Source organism: Stigmatopora argus, unplaced genomic scaffold, assembly GCF_051989625.1.
Source record: "Stigmatopora argus isolate UIUO_Sarg unplaced genomic scaffold, RoL_Sarg_1.0 HiC_scaffold_25, whole genome shotgun sequence".
Taxonomy (NCBI): domain Eukaryota; kingdom Metazoa; phylum Chordata; class Actinopteri; order Syngnathiformes; family Syngnathidae; genus Stigmatopora; species Stigmatopora argus.
Window position 1 is genome coordinate 28946 of NW_027520039.1, and position 19070 is coordinate 48015.

General features: G+C 38.0%; 1 protein-coding gene across 1 annotated transcript in view; it reads left to right on the forward strand.

Annotated features, from left to right (window-relative positions):
- The first annotated feature begins 9766 nt into the window (after positions 1-9766).
- Positions 9767-19070, forward strand: part of LOC144070281 (uncharacterized) — a 48461-nt gene continuing 39157 nt past the window's right edge. The window contains exons 1-3 of the mRNA XM_077594874.1: positions 9767-11014; positions 12060-12155; positions 14286-14402. Coding sequence (XP_077451000.1) covers positions 10034-11014; positions 12060-12155; positions 14286-14402 — 1194 coding nt within the window. The 5' untranslated portion in view covers positions 9767-10033. The remainder of the gene's footprint in view (positions 11015-12059; positions 12156-14285; positions 14403-19070) is intronic.

The window sequence follows — 19070 nt, forward strand, 5'->3', positions numbered from 1 at the left end:
CATCCTCTACTTCCTCTAGTTCTTCTCTTTCTAGGTACTTTACAATGTGAGCCACTAATGATAGACGCGATTTCCGTTTAACACTTCTTAAAATGTTAAGAAAATCACATATTTCCAGTAGGTTATTTTCCGTCAGGTTGTTCAATGTTCCTACCACCTCTTCGAGTAACTGTTCCATTTTGTTGACGATCTAGGAGCTCTGTTGACTGTACAGGAGTGAACTCTGAACTGGCACGTCTTTACTGTCCCTCTGATGATCTCGTAGGCCTCAGATGACAAGTACTCAACCGCCAACTTCCAGTTCTTCTTAAACAGCAACACCTCCTCTCACTGCCATCTGCCTGGTTTGTAGTGTTTGGGGGGATTTAGCTGGCTCAGAATTCAGTGAGCAGGTCTTGGACACTGGACATCTGAACAGCAATCCCAGCGGTGCCTCCAAAATGTTACACCCTGCATTTGATCTTGACACACAGGGGGAAATAATCAGAACAGTGAGATGTTGTTGTTACTTCAATCCAACTTTTACTGTAATCAATTAACACAAAAACCCATAACATACAATTTAACCCATATATATACATTATCAACATGTTAGAACCCAAAACATAATGTACAATTACACCTATATATATATATATATAAATATATATATTAGCAACACTTTAGAACCCAAAACACAATGCACACACACACTCGTTCAACATGTGACATACTAGAGTGTTTGATCTATTAGTGTGACATACTAGTGTTTGATTTATTAATGATTGAATGTTGAGAATGCACAACGAGTTTGGATTGAATGTGTGTATCGGTGTTCGATTGTTGATCCTTTGATCCACATGGCAAGTGTGGGGCAGGTTAAAGAAGATCGGTATTCGATTATTGATGTCTTAGCAAATAGCTTGAGGCATGGGAGGTGTGCTGAATCATTACAGTAAAAGTTGGATTGAACTAACAACAACATCTCACTGTTCTGATTATTTCCCCCTGTGTGTCAAGATCGAATGCAGGGTGTAACAAACACACGGTCATAACTTGTTATATCTTTTCCTTTTACAACTTCTAGTAGTCCTACTATTATTCAACAGGGTAAACAATGCAATATCAATAATATAAAATCCTTTCTATGACCGTTATAGACACTGTCAACGATAATGGTGGCCGAAGGTAGCGTGCTAAATGCTATTCCATGTGCGTGACCCGAGACTCTCACATTCACGCCCGTAATTCAAAAGTAAATAAACATTAATAACCATTATCTCTTTTCTCACACGCTAAACAGTGTATATTACAAACCCCCAAACTCAAACAGCCTTTACAACAAACAGCATACCTTGACACACAGGGGGAAATAATCAGAACAGTGAGATGTTGTTGTTACTTCAATCCAACTTTTACTGTAATGATTCAACACACCTCCCGTGCCTCAAGCTATTTGCTAAGACATCAATAATCGAATACTGATCTTCTTTAACATGCCCCACACTTGCCATGTGGATCCAAGGATCAACAATCGAACACCGATACACACATTCAATCCAAACTCGTTGTGCATTCTCAACATTCAATCATTAATAAATCAAACACTAGTATGTCACACTAATAGATCAAACACTCTAGTATGTCACAATTGCAATAAGTAGCGTGCCGGCAATAAATAAAACCAGTCACTCAAGCGGTCAGGGCCATAAAAAGATTGAATTTAGTGCACAGACAAGGCGCACCGACCGATTGGGGACATCGACCATTTTAGAGAAAATTTTAGACTTTTAAGTGCGCCTTATAGGCAATGTTCCCTCTAATTTTTCGTTGGTCTGGGCAGAAAGACAACCTCCCTGAGCGCACTGAGTACCAGTGTGAGCGACATCATCGGTACTCGGATGATTCGCCGATAGACGTTTCGCCGACGGACGTTTGACAAATGGGCCGTTCGGCCGAATGAACGTTCGGCCGAACGGAGGTTTCGCCGAAACGGGATTCGCGCGCTCGCCCCGCCCTCGGATCATGTGTGTACAAGTTTTTCAACCTCGGCCCTCGGGCCATATACGGCCCGTTAGGATTTTTAATCCGGCCCGCCGCCGGCGTTGTCCCAATTATAGTAAAAATCAATGTTAGTCTACCATCAATGGCAGCCCGGGAATAAGCACTCTTGGGCGGGCATGGCAGCCCGGGAATAAGCACTCTTGGGCGGGCATGGCAGCCCGGGAATAAGCACTTTTGGGCGGGCATGGCAGCCCGGGAATAGGCACTCTTGGACGGGCAGATGTAGCAGAACCGAGCCTTAAAATGACAGCAAACGGTTCAAATCCATCCTAAAACAGCATTTAATGATTAAATACAAATACTGGAGCTCTTTGGACATTAGAACCGAGCCCAGGGAAGTGAATTCCTCGGTAAAATGTCGCAATGATGTCGCAATGGAGGCAAAAAAACGTCTATATACGTCCATTCGCCAAACGGCTCAAAATGCTCTCAAATTCGGTGAAATCCAGCCGAAAACAGCGTTTTCATGATTAAATACAAATACTGGAGCTCTTTGGACATTAGAACCGAGCCCAGGGAAGTGAATTCCTTGGTAAAATGTCGCGATGATGTCCCGATGGAGGCAAAAAAACGTCCATATACGTCCATTCGCCAAACGGCTCAAAATGCTCTCAAATTCGGTCAAATCCAGCTGAAAACAGCGTTTAATGATTAAATACAAATACTAGTATTTGTATTTAATCATTAAACTAACAAATACTAGTATTAGTATTTAATCATTAAATGCTGTTTGAACGAAGGTTCATTCGGCGACCTGTCCGTCTGTCAAACGTCCATCGGCAAAACGTCTTTAGGCGACTCATCCGGTCACGACATCATCATTGCTCGCTATGGGCACACCAGTATCACACCTGCCACAAGCAGGTGCATGTCAATGTTCCCTCTAATTTTTCATGTAAAACATGCTGTAAAACACGAAAAACATAAGAGTGGACAGAGCTACTGCCACTGGCTGCCGCTTAAACGGCGCCATCATGAGGAAAGGGGTAAAAAAAAGTTTGGATTTTATTTAGTGCGCGCCATGATTGCTGCTGCGCAGAGAAGACGAGAGTAGTGCGCAATTGCGCACGCGCGCAGTTTAGAGGGAACATTGCTTATAGGTGTGAAAATACAGTATATAAATTCCCCGTAGCACTGATTGACCAGGCAATGTCATGTGATCATCTGCAGCCAGTGATGGTCAAGCGGAGCATGTTATCGTGTATAGACCTGATGAATCCATGTGTCTTGACCTCCGCGGCAGAGGCTTCACCGAACCCCTGAGACTGACTCATTGAACCCCTAAGGCAGGGGTCCCCAAACTTTTTCCTGTGAGGGCCACATAACTTTTCCCTTCTCTGATGGGGGGCCGGTGTCAGTTTGTATCAGAAAAAGTGTGACAATTGTAGGGGAGCTTAATTTTTTTTTATTGTTTTCCAGAAAGCCACACATAACCAAATAACCCTTTCCAGGTTCTTTACAGAAAAAAAGTCAGGAAACATATAATAACACTATTAATGAAATAAATAATAACTAAATAATCCTCTCTGAGTTCTTCACAGAAAAAACAGGAAATAAATAACACTATTTATGAAATAAATAATAACTAAATAACTCTCTCTGGGTTCTTCATAGAAAAAAAAGCCATGGAACATTAACTTTCTGTTGTGCCATGCACAATCTTCTCCCTTTGCTCTGAAGTTTATGCACGACACCACAACCGTCATTACAGAATCCCACGTCAACATTTTGCAGCACAGTGCTTGGTGGTGAATTTGGCAGTGGACTCGTAGCGGGGCGGTGAGACTCCCTTTTTCCAACTCCCGGTTCATGCGTCCCATTATTAGACCGCGAATTTCGGCCACCATGCTAGGAGCCCCGTCAGTCGTGATGCTAGCTAGCTTTGACCAGTCCAGGTCCAACTTCTCCATGGTTTGGCACACTTTGTCAAAAATATCCTCTCCCGTTGTAGTCCCTTTGAGACTTTGGAGGGCTGCCAGATCCTCGCAAATCTCAAAGTTTGCGCTAACTCCACGAATAAAAATGAGCAGTTGCGCTGTGTCTTGCACGTCCGTGCTTTCATCCAGTGCTAATGAAAAAAAGTCAAATTATTTCGTCTTCTGCTGCAGCTGGGCACATACATTACTCCCGATTTCTTCAACGCGTCTGGTCATTGTACTCACCGACAGACTTACAGCATTAAATGCATCTTTCTTCTCGGGACACACCTCCTCCGCGACAGTATCCATACATTTCTTAACAAACTCTCCGTCAGTGAAAGGCTTACCGCTGCTTGCTATCAATTTAGCAACCCAAAAGCTGGCCCGAACGGATGCCTGGTTCTGCTGAGATAGTAGTCCACTTTTTCGCTTTGAGAGTTTGTCTGCTCGTATTTGGCCTTGCAAGCTATCGTACTTGTCTTTGTGACGGGATTCATAGTGTCGGCAAAGATTGTATTCTTTGAATACCGCCACCGTCTCTTGACAAATGAGACAAACAGCCTTTTCTTTGCATTGAACAAAAAAATAATCGTTTGTCCACTCCAGGTTAAATACCCTGCATTCTGAATCAATTTTTCTCTCACCTAACTTTTTCGCCATTCTTCCGTTCTCAAACAGGTTGCAGTTTTTATATGCTTGAATAGTCCGCGATGGTCCCAGGGCTCCGCCCTCACCTGCGATCGTCCAGATGTCTCGGTAACACTGCTCGTGCATGCAACGGTGGACGTGCCCGCCTGCATCAAAGGGAAACACTCTCCCCGCGCATGTCACCAAAGAAGCAATGCGAAACCCCGCTTCACTGGGATTTGTGGGCTCAGCAGGGGTGCAATGAACCAAACACAAGATTAAAACGTCCCAGTCTTCAAGGCCAAATAGGAAAAAAAATCAGATAGTGTCTCTGGTATTGTTCAGAGGGCCGGTCCAAATGTGCCGGCGGGCTGCATCAAAAAAAAAAAAAAAAACAACAACATCCGATAGCGTCTCTGGTATTGTTCAGAGGGCCGGTCCAAATGTGCCGGCGGGCCGTATCCGGCCCGCGGGCCGTAGTTTGGTGACCCCTGCCCTAAGGTTTGATCGTACCCAGATTAAGAACCACTGCATTAGATGAATGGGAAGTGCAGATCGCAAGTGTACGCTTCGAACATCTATATATGCGGTACTGTCATCCTTCACCAATTTGCGGCTTCAGTATATGGCGTTCTTTATATGTATTGGGTATAAAAAAAGTTCATAAAAATGTCAAAATTCACGCAGAAACTCGCAATCGGAAGAAAGGGGATAAAAAATAGCAGAAGTCAGGGCTCCGATTCTTCCGTGCTGAATTGGGTGGCACTTAGCACTGAAGAAGCAGTGATATTTCAACGTAAAAGAAGAATGACGCGCCGAATAATATAAAAGGCCGAGAAGGACGACGTCTTGCCATTTCCTCTTTTGTTGCGAGTGAATCTCGTATCGCGCACATCACCTGTGCAGAAAAACTACATCGAGCCTATTCCACCTTTGTTTGGATTTCCAATCGTCTTTGAAAATGCCTTCAACGCCTTCTGGGCCATCCAAGGCATCTAATGAGCCCAAGAAAAAACGAGACATTATAACAGTGACCGAAAAAATTACGTTGCGATGCTAAAAGCGTAGCACGCCATGGCAACTTAATTGAATCAACCATGCGTTATAGCAAGAAAGAAGAAGCGGGCATTTGGAAGACGGCAACAATATCCTTTTCCAAGGACACCAAATGAGTGGTAAACACAAGGAATAAAATAATGAAAAATTGAACTGACATTGAGGGATTTATGCCGTAGATAAGGCAATGAAGCAGGCATGACGAGAGGACGTCAACACACTGCTCGTGTAAACAAATACTAATGTTAACTGCAGTTGGAGTTTAGGCATTATTAAGTATGAACAAGATTTGGAAACATAATATATGTATTCAACCATGTAGAATCTGTTTTATGTAATGTGGGTAGGTTAAACGTTCTTTTATCTTTTATCTATAAATATTGACGCACATGAACCCAAAAACAGGCTTATCAGTTGAAAGCAGACGGTGAAAATGGTCTATCTTCCAAACACATGCAGTATTGCATTTCTGTCTCCCCCTTCTATTAGGACAATTGTGATAGTTTGCAAAACTCTGCCGAACTATCTTAAATGTCCGCTTCTCTGAAGGTCTTGGACTATACACATCTGAAGACAAAGTTCATTGAGGTTGGTATGCTGTCTGAAGTATGTAAGTCATTTACAATATTTTGAACGTACACAATATCTGATATAAAGCTTGTCCGGTATCTCACAAAAACCAAGAGTTGTAATTTGTGATATGGAAATATTAGTCAAAAGCCAATTCGTTTGTCTTTCTTTCTCCCGTCTGGTTCATTTTTTTCTCGTAAACATTAGAAACAACATTCATGTGAAAAATGTGAAAATAATTTTTCTGCATTGTATGACAAATGTACTCAATACTACAAAACAAAAAAGTGTGCGCGTTCACTTGCAATCTTCCAAATGCATGTGGAAAATATAATACAGTTTGGGTTTATTCAATGACTGTAATTTCCAAAAGAACAAGTGAGTGGTTAGTGCGTCGGCCTCAGAGTTCTGAGAGTTCAATATTGACACCATCCTGTGTGGAGTTTGTATTTTCTCCCCGGACTTGCGTGAGTTTTCTCAGGCTAGTTCAGTTTCCTCCCACATCCCAAAAAACATGCATGGCAGGCTGGTTAAATTGCCCCTAGGTATGAGTATGAGCATGAATGGTCCGTCTCCTTATGCATGTAGTAGTTTGCTGGGATAGGTTGCAGCACCCCCTGCCACCCTTGCGAGGATAAGGATTCGTGAATGAATGAATTTCCAAAAGCATGATTGGGATTGAACACAAGACTACTTTCCCTTCAAAGAATATGATACCTACACTGAAGCAGGTACGTGGCACCATTCAGGGCTGTTTTGCTTGCGAGTGAAATAGACCTAATGAGCAGAGATCTACAGTATATCAGCCAGTGCAGTGTAAAAAAGAAAAACGTTTCTAATAGAACCCCAAAATAAAGTTGGAAAAAATGTCAACTTCTGAACTTTATGGGCATTATTTAGAGGTACTTCAGAAGATTGCTGCCCCCCCATTTCATCAGCATGAATGGATGTGATTGGTTAACACTGAATAAGGCCAAGCTCCCAGTTATATAACGGGGTCAGCATTTGTGCAAGAATAGCTCAGTTGTTTATTTATTTATGTATTTACATTGCAGTGGCGGGCCGTCAGGGCTTTCAAGGCCTTCTCTGCTGGCCTAAGAAATATCTGAATAATATATTATATTTTGTCCATCAATACTTATTATTCCAAATGATCTGTTAGCTTCCTTTCATTGCTTTTCCCCCTGGTTGCACTGCTTCCAGATGTGTGTTTTCATATTGGAGCATTTAACCCAGGGGTCCCCAAACCGGTCCTCGAGGGCCGGTGTGGGTGCAGGTTTTTGTTCCAACCGTTCTAGCATAAACAGTTTGACCAATGAGATTTCAGCAGAAAACAAGAAGCACCTGACTGCAATCCACTGATTGCACTTGTAGGACACCAGATTGGTGAAAAGGTGTCCTCTTTATGGGTTGGAATGAAAACCCGCACCCACTGCGGCCCTTTGTGGAATAGTTTGGAGACCACTGATTTAACCAATCACATTTCAGCCATTATTTGTTGCCAGGATCAGAAATCTGCCTCAAAGCCTTCACAATCAGTTCTGCGGGCTCTCCTGCATTAAACAAGACTGTTGCTTTTAACCAATCAGATTTTGAGTTGGCAACACCACAATGCTTTTTCGCAGGCATTGCCATTTTGCTGGCTGGGATACGTCATTGCTTTCACCAACTATGATTGGCTAGCTATAGAGAGTAGGCGGGCCAAAACCGGAGTGAGGCAGCCAGAGATCGCAAACTCCACCCGCAATGGCCGACAGAGAAAACAAATGAATTTGAATGCAGATTTGCTCACAAAGCTATTTTCCAGATAGACTTTTCCAGAAAAAAATGGACATCATTAAGAAAGGGCGGTCAACTCCAAAGCTAGCAAGCCTGTTACAGCCGGGAAAAGGGTGTGCGCACCATTTTCAGTGCGCTAACTACAAAAATCTACCAAACTGTATTTGGAGCTAGCTGCACAAGCAAATATATTGTTGTGTTGATTTAAAGCCATTTTCAAGACGGACTATGCCGGAAATATGACACGACAGGCTCGACTTTCAGCATTAGCTTCGATGGCGATAGAAAAGAAGGAAGAAAGAAAGGAGGATGGATATTGTGTACAGTTAAAAAGGATTTTTGGTGAGTAAAATATGGCTATATTCCTAAATAATATTTCAATTGTGGGCCCGGTTCTGATATCTGAAAAGCTCCAGTGTTTGTATTTAAGCTCCAGTGTTTGTATTTAATCACTAAATGCTGCTAGGAAGTGGATTTTACCCCATTTTACCCCCGTTTAATTTTTGCCGTTTCGCCATTGACGTCCATCGCTGTCTTTTCCCGAGGAAATCACCCCCTGGCCTGGTTGTAATATCTCAAAAGCTCCAGTATTTTCAATCAATAAATGCTGCTAGGAAGTAGATTTTACCTAATTTTAGTGCATTTTTTGTCATTTCACGTAGGGACGTATATGGACGTATGGACGTTCATCGCTGTCTTTTTACCGGGGAAATGATACTCCGGGCCCGGTTCTGATGTCTAAAAAGCTCCAGTATTTGTATTTAATCAATAAATGCTTTTTTCGGCTGGATTTTACCCCATTTTCGGGCAATGTTTGCCCGTACGCCATTGACGTTCATCGCTGTCTTTTCCCTGGAAAATCACCCCCCTGGCCTGGTTTTAATGTCTGAAAAGCTCCAGTATTTGTATTTAATCATGAAATGCTGCTAGGAAGTGGATTTTACCCCATTTTTGTGCATTGATTTATTGATTATTTTTATGTATCACAGCTGTAGCTGCAGTAGAGGTTTTATAGCCATAAAATAGTTTTTGAGGGTTGGATTGATACGTTGAAGGCGCTACGAGAAAATGCACGGATCGCCACTGTTATATTGTTCAGAGGAGTTTTGTTAACTAGGAGATTTATTTGTGTCCCTGTATTGAAGTGCATATATAAATAAAAATTGTGTGCTTGTGCGTGTGTGTGTGTGTGTGTGTGTGTGTGTGTGTGTGTGATTGCAGATACACATTTAATGCACGGGTAGGGAATTCATTTTTCTTACGGGCCAAATCAGAAGAAAAAGTTATTGCAGAAGGCCGCGCCAAAAGTTTGAAATCTACTCCGCATTAAATTTCTTCTTGTGGGGTTGTCGAAAAAAAAAACACTATTCAGTGACATTCATGCAAAACAATGGCAATTGTGCAACAGTTATAACTTTTTTTCCAATACATTAGCCCTCACTTTGGTCTTGGTGAGCAAATTCGAATATGGCTCAAACCTTTAAGTTAATTTTTATAAGAATAATTCAAATAATTCATAACACAAGCAAATCTGTGAATATCTACACTCTCCCAACCTCAGTCAAGTGTCTTATTATCTGCATGCTTTGTCTCGTAATGCTGATTTACGTTATATTCCTTAAAAATGGCGACCCGCTCACCAAAAACTAAGCACGTGATTACCCCTAACTTTAATGAACAAATATTTATTTCGTTGGCCATATTTTCTTGAAACTATTGCATTCAGCATCCACATTTGTGACAGAAGACAAAGTATTCGTTCATTCGTTCACTTTCATCTATGTTTATCTTTGTCAGGGTTTTGGCATGCTGGAGGCTATCCCCGGTGACTTGGAGTGAAAAGCAAACTACATAGTAAACTGGTTGCCAGCCAGTCATTGGGCACACAGAAAGACAGACACCCATTCGCACGCCACGCTGCCTTCACCAAAGTCAGTTAATGAAATCAAATGAACCACGACACCATCAGTAACTGAGGAGAAAGCAGTGCAACAAAACAAAAAAGAAATTCAGATAGACCAAATAAATATCCAAAAGAGATGTCTTCAAATTGTAATGAAATCCTGGATACCGAACAAATTAGGAAAATAATAAAAAGGAGTAAAGGTAAACATGAATTCCTTCAGACAAAAGTATTTAAACAACAAAGGAACGTTGAAAGACTAACAAATGAAGAACACGACCAAGACCTTCTTTTGAGAATGCTGAAACTCCAAATGAAACATTTTTTACAGAGGGTTGAGATGACCAAAAAGACATCCATTGTAGAACTAGCACTTCTTCAGGAAGCATTGAGTGTCATAAACCAAGAGAGTGAAATTCTGGGGCGACAACACTATGACATAAAAAAAAAGCAACACATCTTAGGAATGATGAATTTTTTTATTTCAAAATCAGCGGAACAAAAAGAAAAACACAATGACCCTCACCACCAGATAAATCAATGGTTGACAAGTGACTTTATTCAAAGTCTGAAAGGTGATGATTGGAGAAGATTTAAAACTGGTTCCCGGAGATTTAAACCAAAAGGTTTTTTGGGACAAAGTCATATATGTTTTCAAACCAGTGTCCTGGAAAAAAGTTTACAACATCTGGGGGGTGTTATAAAACATACAGCAAAGGAAGAGACACATACAGAACTAGGCAAGATCAAAATTAACTCAAGAAACAAAAAAAATGCTAAAATGCAAAGAATATTTCTTGATGAAAAAAGAATTAGAACATTAATGTACTTGGCAAAAAAACAGAGGGTGAAAAAATTAACAGAAAGAAAAAAAGTGAACTGTGCGAGATGTCAAGCTAATAGAAAACAAGAACTTGACCAACGAGAAGAAATCATGAAAGAAAGGGATGAATTAGAAATTGTCAAGCTAAAGCTGCAAAGACAAAGAGACCAACTTGAAGAAACAAATGAAGACATGATGCAAACAATTGAGACCACTGCTATGCACTGCTATAGAGAAGCACAATACCTACAGATGCATATTAATGAGATGACAAGAACAAAATCACAAAAGACTGTAAGTACCTGCTTACATACCTACCGACTAAACAATTTACAATACACACTTAAAATCCTACATTTATCCCAATCTTGACAGGAAGCATTATAATTCAGCGTACTTTATGTATGAATTCTGATTGAGCATAATAATAACCAATACTACTCCAATAGTAGTGCACCAATAAAGTGCTCAAGAAGCACATTCATTGAACCCAAATGGAGGGCAAGATTATGATTGACTTTGAAGGTGAGAAGGAGCATCCTATAGGAGCAATATGTTAAGACAACCAATGTTGCACTTTAATCAGAAAAGACATAGGCTAACAATTTACACATTAATATTGGCAATGATCATATAACCATAGACTGTTCTCTACAACCTATCTACAGTATATTACATACCAAAAATTAGACAAGACTCTTCAAATGTAAGGCTTTCAAATTGTACCGGGGTTAAGTTGGTGCACAAATAAAAGAAATAAAAAAAAACATTTTGTGAAGTATTTGAACAAAGGAGAAGTTAAAAAACATATGCAAATTACGAAGTAGACAGAAATGATCTTACTAGTAGGGCCAGAAAAAGATCTATTTGTATGAGGTAAACGATTCATGTTCAAGTGCAGGAAAAGCGCCAGTAATGGTAGTGGTGCCTTGGCAAGCTGCTGGTAATTCCAGGGAAGCACAGTGGTAGCATACCAAAATAGTTTTGCAACAGGTTGGAGAACAGGAAAAGTCATAGGTGCGTGCTTAAGACAAACAATGGTGCTTTTTGGAAGTCAGTTAACTTTGGCTACCTGAGCACAATAGACAGTGTTTTACGGCTGAGCATGGAAGAGAGATTGCTTGAATGCAGAGACGGAATAAGGAACAAATGTAAAAAAAAATAGCTCTAGAATGTTAAAAACTCAATAAAACTGATACAAGTTGCCAGTCAGCAGCGGCAGCCAGTTGTGCCAGTGTCCACTCAACCAGAATATATCATAGTAGCTTTTGAATATACCTCTTATTACACATGTTTCCTTATCTTGTGGTTTATTGATTATATTGTTTATTTTTTAAAGGCAAAACTGAATTTGAAGAACCCTCAGTCAAGCAGATGGAAATATAAAGAGACTTCATTTCAAGAAAAGAAATCTATCTTTGTGTCAAACGAAGAAGTCCAAATTCAAACATGCAAAATAGTCGACGAGAAATCACATATCTTGGATGATACAGCAAAAACAAAAATGCAAATGACCGAGGAATTGGTTAAAATATTAAGAGAAAATGAGTGCTGTGAAAATGAGGCATATGAATTCAAGGTGAAAGAAAAAATACTGAAAAAGACAATAGAACATTGTATGGAGAATATGGAAGAACAGATTATAGATTTCAAATGGTTAATTATGGATAGAAAGAATTTGAAAAGATCTGGAATGGAATATAATTTACAAAATATACCCATCAAATCGGAAAATGCAAAGGAAATACAAAATGAGCACAATAACAAAAATCAAATGAGAAGTTTGAAGATATTGAATTCTAAAGATTCACAAATTGTGACTGCAAAACAACACCAGGAATGCCTTTTAGGGTGCCTTCAAAATAAAGCTGGCCATACCAAATTCAAAAACAAGTTAACACAAACTAATGATATAAATGATGTTTACAAAATTGAAGTAGCTGGTAATAAAAAATACCATCTGAAGGAACCAACAACTCAAATAAAAAGAGTTGGGCCAGAAACAAAGGAGACAAGAGAGGAAAGAAAACATGAGGAAATTAGTCAACCAGTTTCTTTTAAGAAAGATGACAATGGGGGTAAAAAAGTCACTCTCGACGTATATCAGAAAAAATGTGAAAATAAAGAATTTGGCGACCTAAGTGACAAAATGCCAGAATGCCAAGAAGAAAAAAATAATCCAAAGGTGCTTAAAAATATTGTAGCATTCCAAGAAATGAAGTTAAACTGTCAATGGAATAATATACCAAGACAGAAACAGCAGCTGAATGAAAAAAAACAAGTAGTTAAACAAATGCTAAAAGAAATGATGTTGCTGAAGACAGATGGAAATATAAACAAAACTATTCGTGAACAAGCATTAAAAAGTTATAAGAGAAAAATGAATGAAATTTCAATAATCGGGTTTAAAATGAAAACGGAAAGATTAAGGAACTTAAAGAGGAAACAAAAAGATAAAAAGTTAACCAAAATCCAAGAAGAAATAATTAAAGAAAGGGGTAAATTGAAAATTCTGAGATCCAAACAAATTCAACAGCAAAAATCAGTGTATGAGATTAAGGTAGAAAAAAAATTAGGTAAAGCAGAACATATTAATTCAGAGATCAATAAACACCTCATTGGTCTCCATGATAAAATGCTAATGGTCTATATACAACTGCAGACGATTAGTAAGAAAATGGAAATTCTGGAAGATGCAATACGTTCTCTTAAAAAACAAAAATTGCAGGTCACGACTTTCAAGAAAGAGAGTGAGAAAATTGATGTAAGGATGGAACAATTAGGAACAATAAATCCCTTAGAAATACAAAAAAAACATTTTTGGGAAGAAATGAAAATGGAGAATAAAGACCTTGATTATGAACCACTGAGTAAAACAACAGAAACCCAAGAGATTAAAGTCTTAAAATCTGAGTTGGAGATCAAACACAAAATGAGTCCAAATCCTTTAAGAGTCAGTTGGCAAGAAGAAGGAAGTAAAGAAAAAAAGATACTTGGAAGACTTTTTGTAGAATCAGTCAAATTAGAAGGCAACAAGCAAGGAATAGAAAAAACAACATTTTCCTTGAAGAACATCATTCTAGACTGTAAAGAAAAAGGTGAAGAAATAAACTTTAAAAACAAAGAACTACAGATAGATATGTTCAAATTACAGGGTGTCGTATCTGTCATGATCAAACAAAGTGCAGAAGTTTATGAGAAGAAAAGAGATATTGATTATGAATCAGAAAGATTCAAATCTGACATAGAAAAGTTAGTTACAAGGACAAATGAAATTGATGCAGAGTTTAAAGGATTGGACATTGAGAAAAAGAAGCTAGAAACACTGCGATTTGAGATGCACAATTTGGAAGATCAATTAAGAAATAACAGTCTGTCGCTCGAATTTGTTTATCTAAGATGCCAGCATCTGAATGACAAAAACCTTCAAAGGATTTCCAAACAATCAGCAAAATTGGAAGCCAAAGAGAAACATTTACAAAACACAGCACTTTCCTTGCAGAACCTGCTTGCAAACTTTAAAAAGGGAGAAGAAATAACATACAATAAAAATATAAGGATACAGAAACAAGCGATCCAACTACAAGTTCTGCTCTCAAGAACCCTGCGACAAAGAGAAGACCTTAATAAGACAAAGAGGAAGGTTGATGCTGAGACGCAAAAATTACAGTCAAGGAAGAATGTACTTAATGTACAGGAAACTATACTATCTGCTGAGAAAGAGAAGATGGAGCAACGACAATATGAGATGAAAACACTGGACGATCACACAAAAGTAAATTTTCAATCTGTACTAAACATGAAATCGAACCTTCAGGAAATGAATAAGAAGATACTTGGAAGACTTTTTGTAGAATCAGCCAAATTAGAAGGCAACAAGCAAGGGTTAGAAAAAACAACATTTTCCTTGAAGAACATCCTTCTAGACTGTAAAGAAAAAGGTGAAGAAATACACTTTAAAAACAAAGAACTGCAGATAGATATGTTCAAATTACAGGGTGTGGTATCTGTCATGATCAAACAAAGTGCAGAAGTTGATAAGAAGAAAAGAGATATTGATTATGAATCAGAAAGATTCAAATCTGACAGAGAAAAGTTAGTTACAAGGACAAATGAAATTGATTTAGAGTTTAAAGAATTAGACATTGAGAAAAAGATGCTAGAAAAACTGCGATTTGAGATGCACAATTTGGAAGATCAATTAAGAAATAACAGTCTGTCGCTTGAATTTGTTTATCTAAGATTCCAGCATCTGAATGACAAAAACCTTCAAATGATTTCCAAACAATCAGCAAAATTGGAAGCCAAAGAGAAACATATACAAAACACAGCACTTTCCTTGCAGAACCTCCTTGCAAACTTTAAAAAGGGAGAAGAAATAACATACAATAAAAATATAAGGATACAGAAAAAAGCGATCCAACTACAAGGTCTGCTCTCAAGTATCATGAGACAAAGAGAAGACCTTGATAAGACAAAGAGGGAGGTTGATGCTGAGACGCAAAAATTACAGTCAAGGAAGAATATACTTAATGTAAAGGAAACTATACTAACTGCTGAGAAAGAGAAGATGGAGCAACGACAATGTGAGATGAAAACACTGGAAGATCACACAAAAGTAAATTTTCAATCTGTACTAAACCTGAAATCAAATCTTCAGGAAATGAATAAGAAGATACTTAATAGACTTTTTGTAGAATCAGTCAAATTAGAAGGCAACAAGCAAGGGATAGAAAAAACAACATTTTCCTTGAAGAACATCCTTCTAGACTGTAAAGAAAAAGGTGAAGAAATACACTTTAAAAACAAAGAACTGCAGATAGATATGTTCAAATTACAGGGTGTGGTATCTGTCATGATCAAACAAAGTGCAGAAGTTGATGAGAAGAAAAGAGATATTGATTATGAATCAGAAAGATTCAAATCTGACAGAGAAAAGTTAGTTACAAGGAAAAATGAAATTGATGCAGAGTTTAAAGGATTGGACATTGAGAAAAAGAAGCTAGAAAAACTGCGATTTGAGATGCAAAATTTGGAAGATCAATTAAGAAATAACAGTCTGTCGCTCGAATGTGTTTATCTAAGAGGCCAGCATCTGAATGACAAAAACCTTCAAAGGATGTCCAAACAATCGGCAAAATTGGAAACCAAAGAGAAACATATACAAAACACAGCACTTTCCTTGCAGAACCTGCTTGCATACTTTAAAAAGGGAGAAGAAATAACGTACAATAAAAATAAAAGGATACAGAAACAAGCCATCCAACTACAAGGTCTGCTCTCAAGCTTCGTGAGACAAAGAGAAGACCTTGATAAGACAAAGAGGGATGTTGAAGCTGAGAGGCAAAAATTACAGGCAAGGAAGAATATACTTAATTTAAAGGAAACTATACTAACTGCTGAGAAAGAGAAGATGGAGCAACGACAATATGAGATGAAAACACTGGAAGATCACACAAAAGTAAATTTTCAATCCGTACTAAACCTGAAATCGAACCTTCAGGAAATGAATAAGAAGATACTTGGAAGATTTTTTGTAGAATCAGTCAAATTAGAAGGCAACAAGAAAGGAATAGAAAAAACTACATTTTCCTTGAAGAACATCCTTCTAGACTATAAAGAAAAAGGTAAAGAAATACACTTTAAAAACAAAGAACTGCAGATAAATATGTTCAAATTACAGGGTGTGGTATCTGTCATGATCAAACAAAGTGCAGAAGTTGATCAAAAGAAAAGAGATATTGATTCTGAATCAGAAAGATTCAAATCTGACAGAGAAAAGTTAGTTACAAGGACAAATGAAATTGATTTAGAGTTTAAAGAATTAGACATTGAGAAAAAGATGCTAGAAAAACTGCGATTTGAGATGCACAATTTGGAAGATCAATTAAGAAATAACAGTCTGTCGCTTGAATTTGTTTATCTAAGATTCCAGCATCTGAATGACAAAAACCGTCAAATGATTTCCAAACAATCAGCAAAATTGGAAGCCAAAGAGAAACATATACAAAACACAGCACTTTCCTTGCAGAACCTCCTTGCAAACTTTAAAAAGGGAGAAGAAATAACATACAATAAAAATATAAGGATACAGAAAAAAGCGATCCAACTACAAGGTCTGCTCTCAAGTATCATGAGACAAAGAGAAGACCTTGATAAGACAAAGAGGGAGGTTGATGCTGAGACGCAAAAATTACAGTCAAGGAAGAATATACTTAATGTAAAGGAAACTATACTAACTGCTGAGAAAGAGAAGATGGAGCAACGACAATGTGAGATGAAAACACTGGAAGATCACACAAAAGTAAATTTTCAATCTGTACTAAACCTGAAATCAAATCTTCAGGAAATGAATAAGAAGATACTTAATAGACTTTTTGTAGAATCAGTCAAATTAGAAGGCAACAAGCAAGGGATAGAAAAAACAACATTTTCCTTGAAGAACATCCTTCTAGACTGTAAAGAAAAAGGTGAAGAAATACACTTTAAAAACAAAGAACTGCAGATAGATATGTTCAAATTACAGGGTGTGGTATCTGTCATGATCAAACAAAGTGCAGAAGTTGATGAGAAGAAAAGAGATATTGATTATGAATCAGAAAGATTCAAATCTGACAGAGAAAAGTTAGTTACAAGGACAAATGAAATTGATGCAGAGTTTAAAGGATTGGACATTGAGAAAAAGAAGCTAGAAAAACTGCGATTTGAGATGCAAAATTTGGAAGATCAATTAAGAAATAACAGTCTGTCGCTCGAATGTGTTTATCTAAGAGGCCAGCATCTGAATGACAAAAACCTTCAAAGGATTTCCAAACAAACAGCAAAATTGGAAGCCAAAGAGAAACATATACAAAACACAGCACTTTCCTTGCAGAACCTCCTTGCAAACTTTAAAAAGGGAGAAGAAATAACATACAATAAAAATATAGGGATACAGAAAAAAGCGATCCAACTACAAGGTCTGCTCTCAAGTATCATGAGACAAAGAGAAGACCTTGATAAGACAAAGAGGGAGGTTGATGCTGAGACGCAAAAATTACAGTCAAGGAAGAATGTACTTAATGTACAGGAAACTATACTATCTGCTGAGAAAGAGAAGATGGAGCAACGACAATATGAGATGAAAACACTGGAAGATCACACAAAAGTAAATTTTCAATCTGTACTAAACCTGAAATCGAACCTTCAGGAAATGAATAAGAAGATACTTGGAAGACTTTTTGTAGAATCAGTCAAATTAGAAGGCAACAAGCAAGGGTTAGAAAAAACAACATTTTCCTTGAAGAACATCCTTCTAGACTGTAAAGAAAAAGGTGAAGAAATACACTTTAAAAACAAAGAACTGCAGATAGATATGTTCAAATTACAGGGTGTGGTATCTGTCATGATCAAACAAAGTGCAGAAGTTGATGAGAAGAAAAGAGATATTGATTATGAATCAGAAAGATTCAAATCTGAGAGAGAAAAGTTAGTTACAAGGAAAAATGAAATTGATGCAGAGTTTAAAGGATTGGACATTGAGAAAAAGAAGCTAGAAAAACTGCGATTTGAGATGCAAAATTTGGAAGATCAATTAAGAAATAACAGTCTGTCGCTCGAATGTGTTTATCTAAGAGGCCAGCATCTGAATGACAAAAACCTTCAAAGGATTTCCAAACAAACAGCAAAATTGGAAGCCAAAGAGAAACATATACAAAACACAGCACTTTCCTTGCAGAACCTGCTTGCATACTTTAAAAAGGGAGAAGAAATAACATACAATAAAAATAAAAGGATACAGAAACAAGCCATCCAACTACAAGGTCTGCTCTCAAGCTTCGTGAGACAAAGAGAAGACCTTGATAAGACAAAGAGGGATGTTGAAGCTGAGAGGCAAAAATTACAGGCAAGGAAGAATATACTTAATTTAAAGGAAACTATACTAACTGCTGAGAAAGAGAAGATGGAGCAACGACAATATGAGATGAAAACACTGGAAGATCACACAAAAGTAAATTTTCAATCTGTACTAAACCTGAAATCGAACCTTCAGGAAAAGAATAAGAAGATACTTGGAAGATTTTTTGTAGAATCAGTCAAATTAGAAGGCAACAAGCAAGGAATAGAAAAAACAAAATTTTCCTTGAAGAACATCCTTCTAGACTATAAAGAAAAAGGTAAAGAAATACACTTTAAAAACAAAGAACTGCAGAAAAATATGTTCAAATTACAGGGTGTGGTATCTGTCATGATCAAACAAAGTGCAGAAGTTGATCAAAAGAAAAGAGATATTGATTCTGAATCAGAAAGATTCAAATCTGACAGAGAAAAGTTAGTTACAAGGACAAATGAAATTGATTTAGAGTTTAAA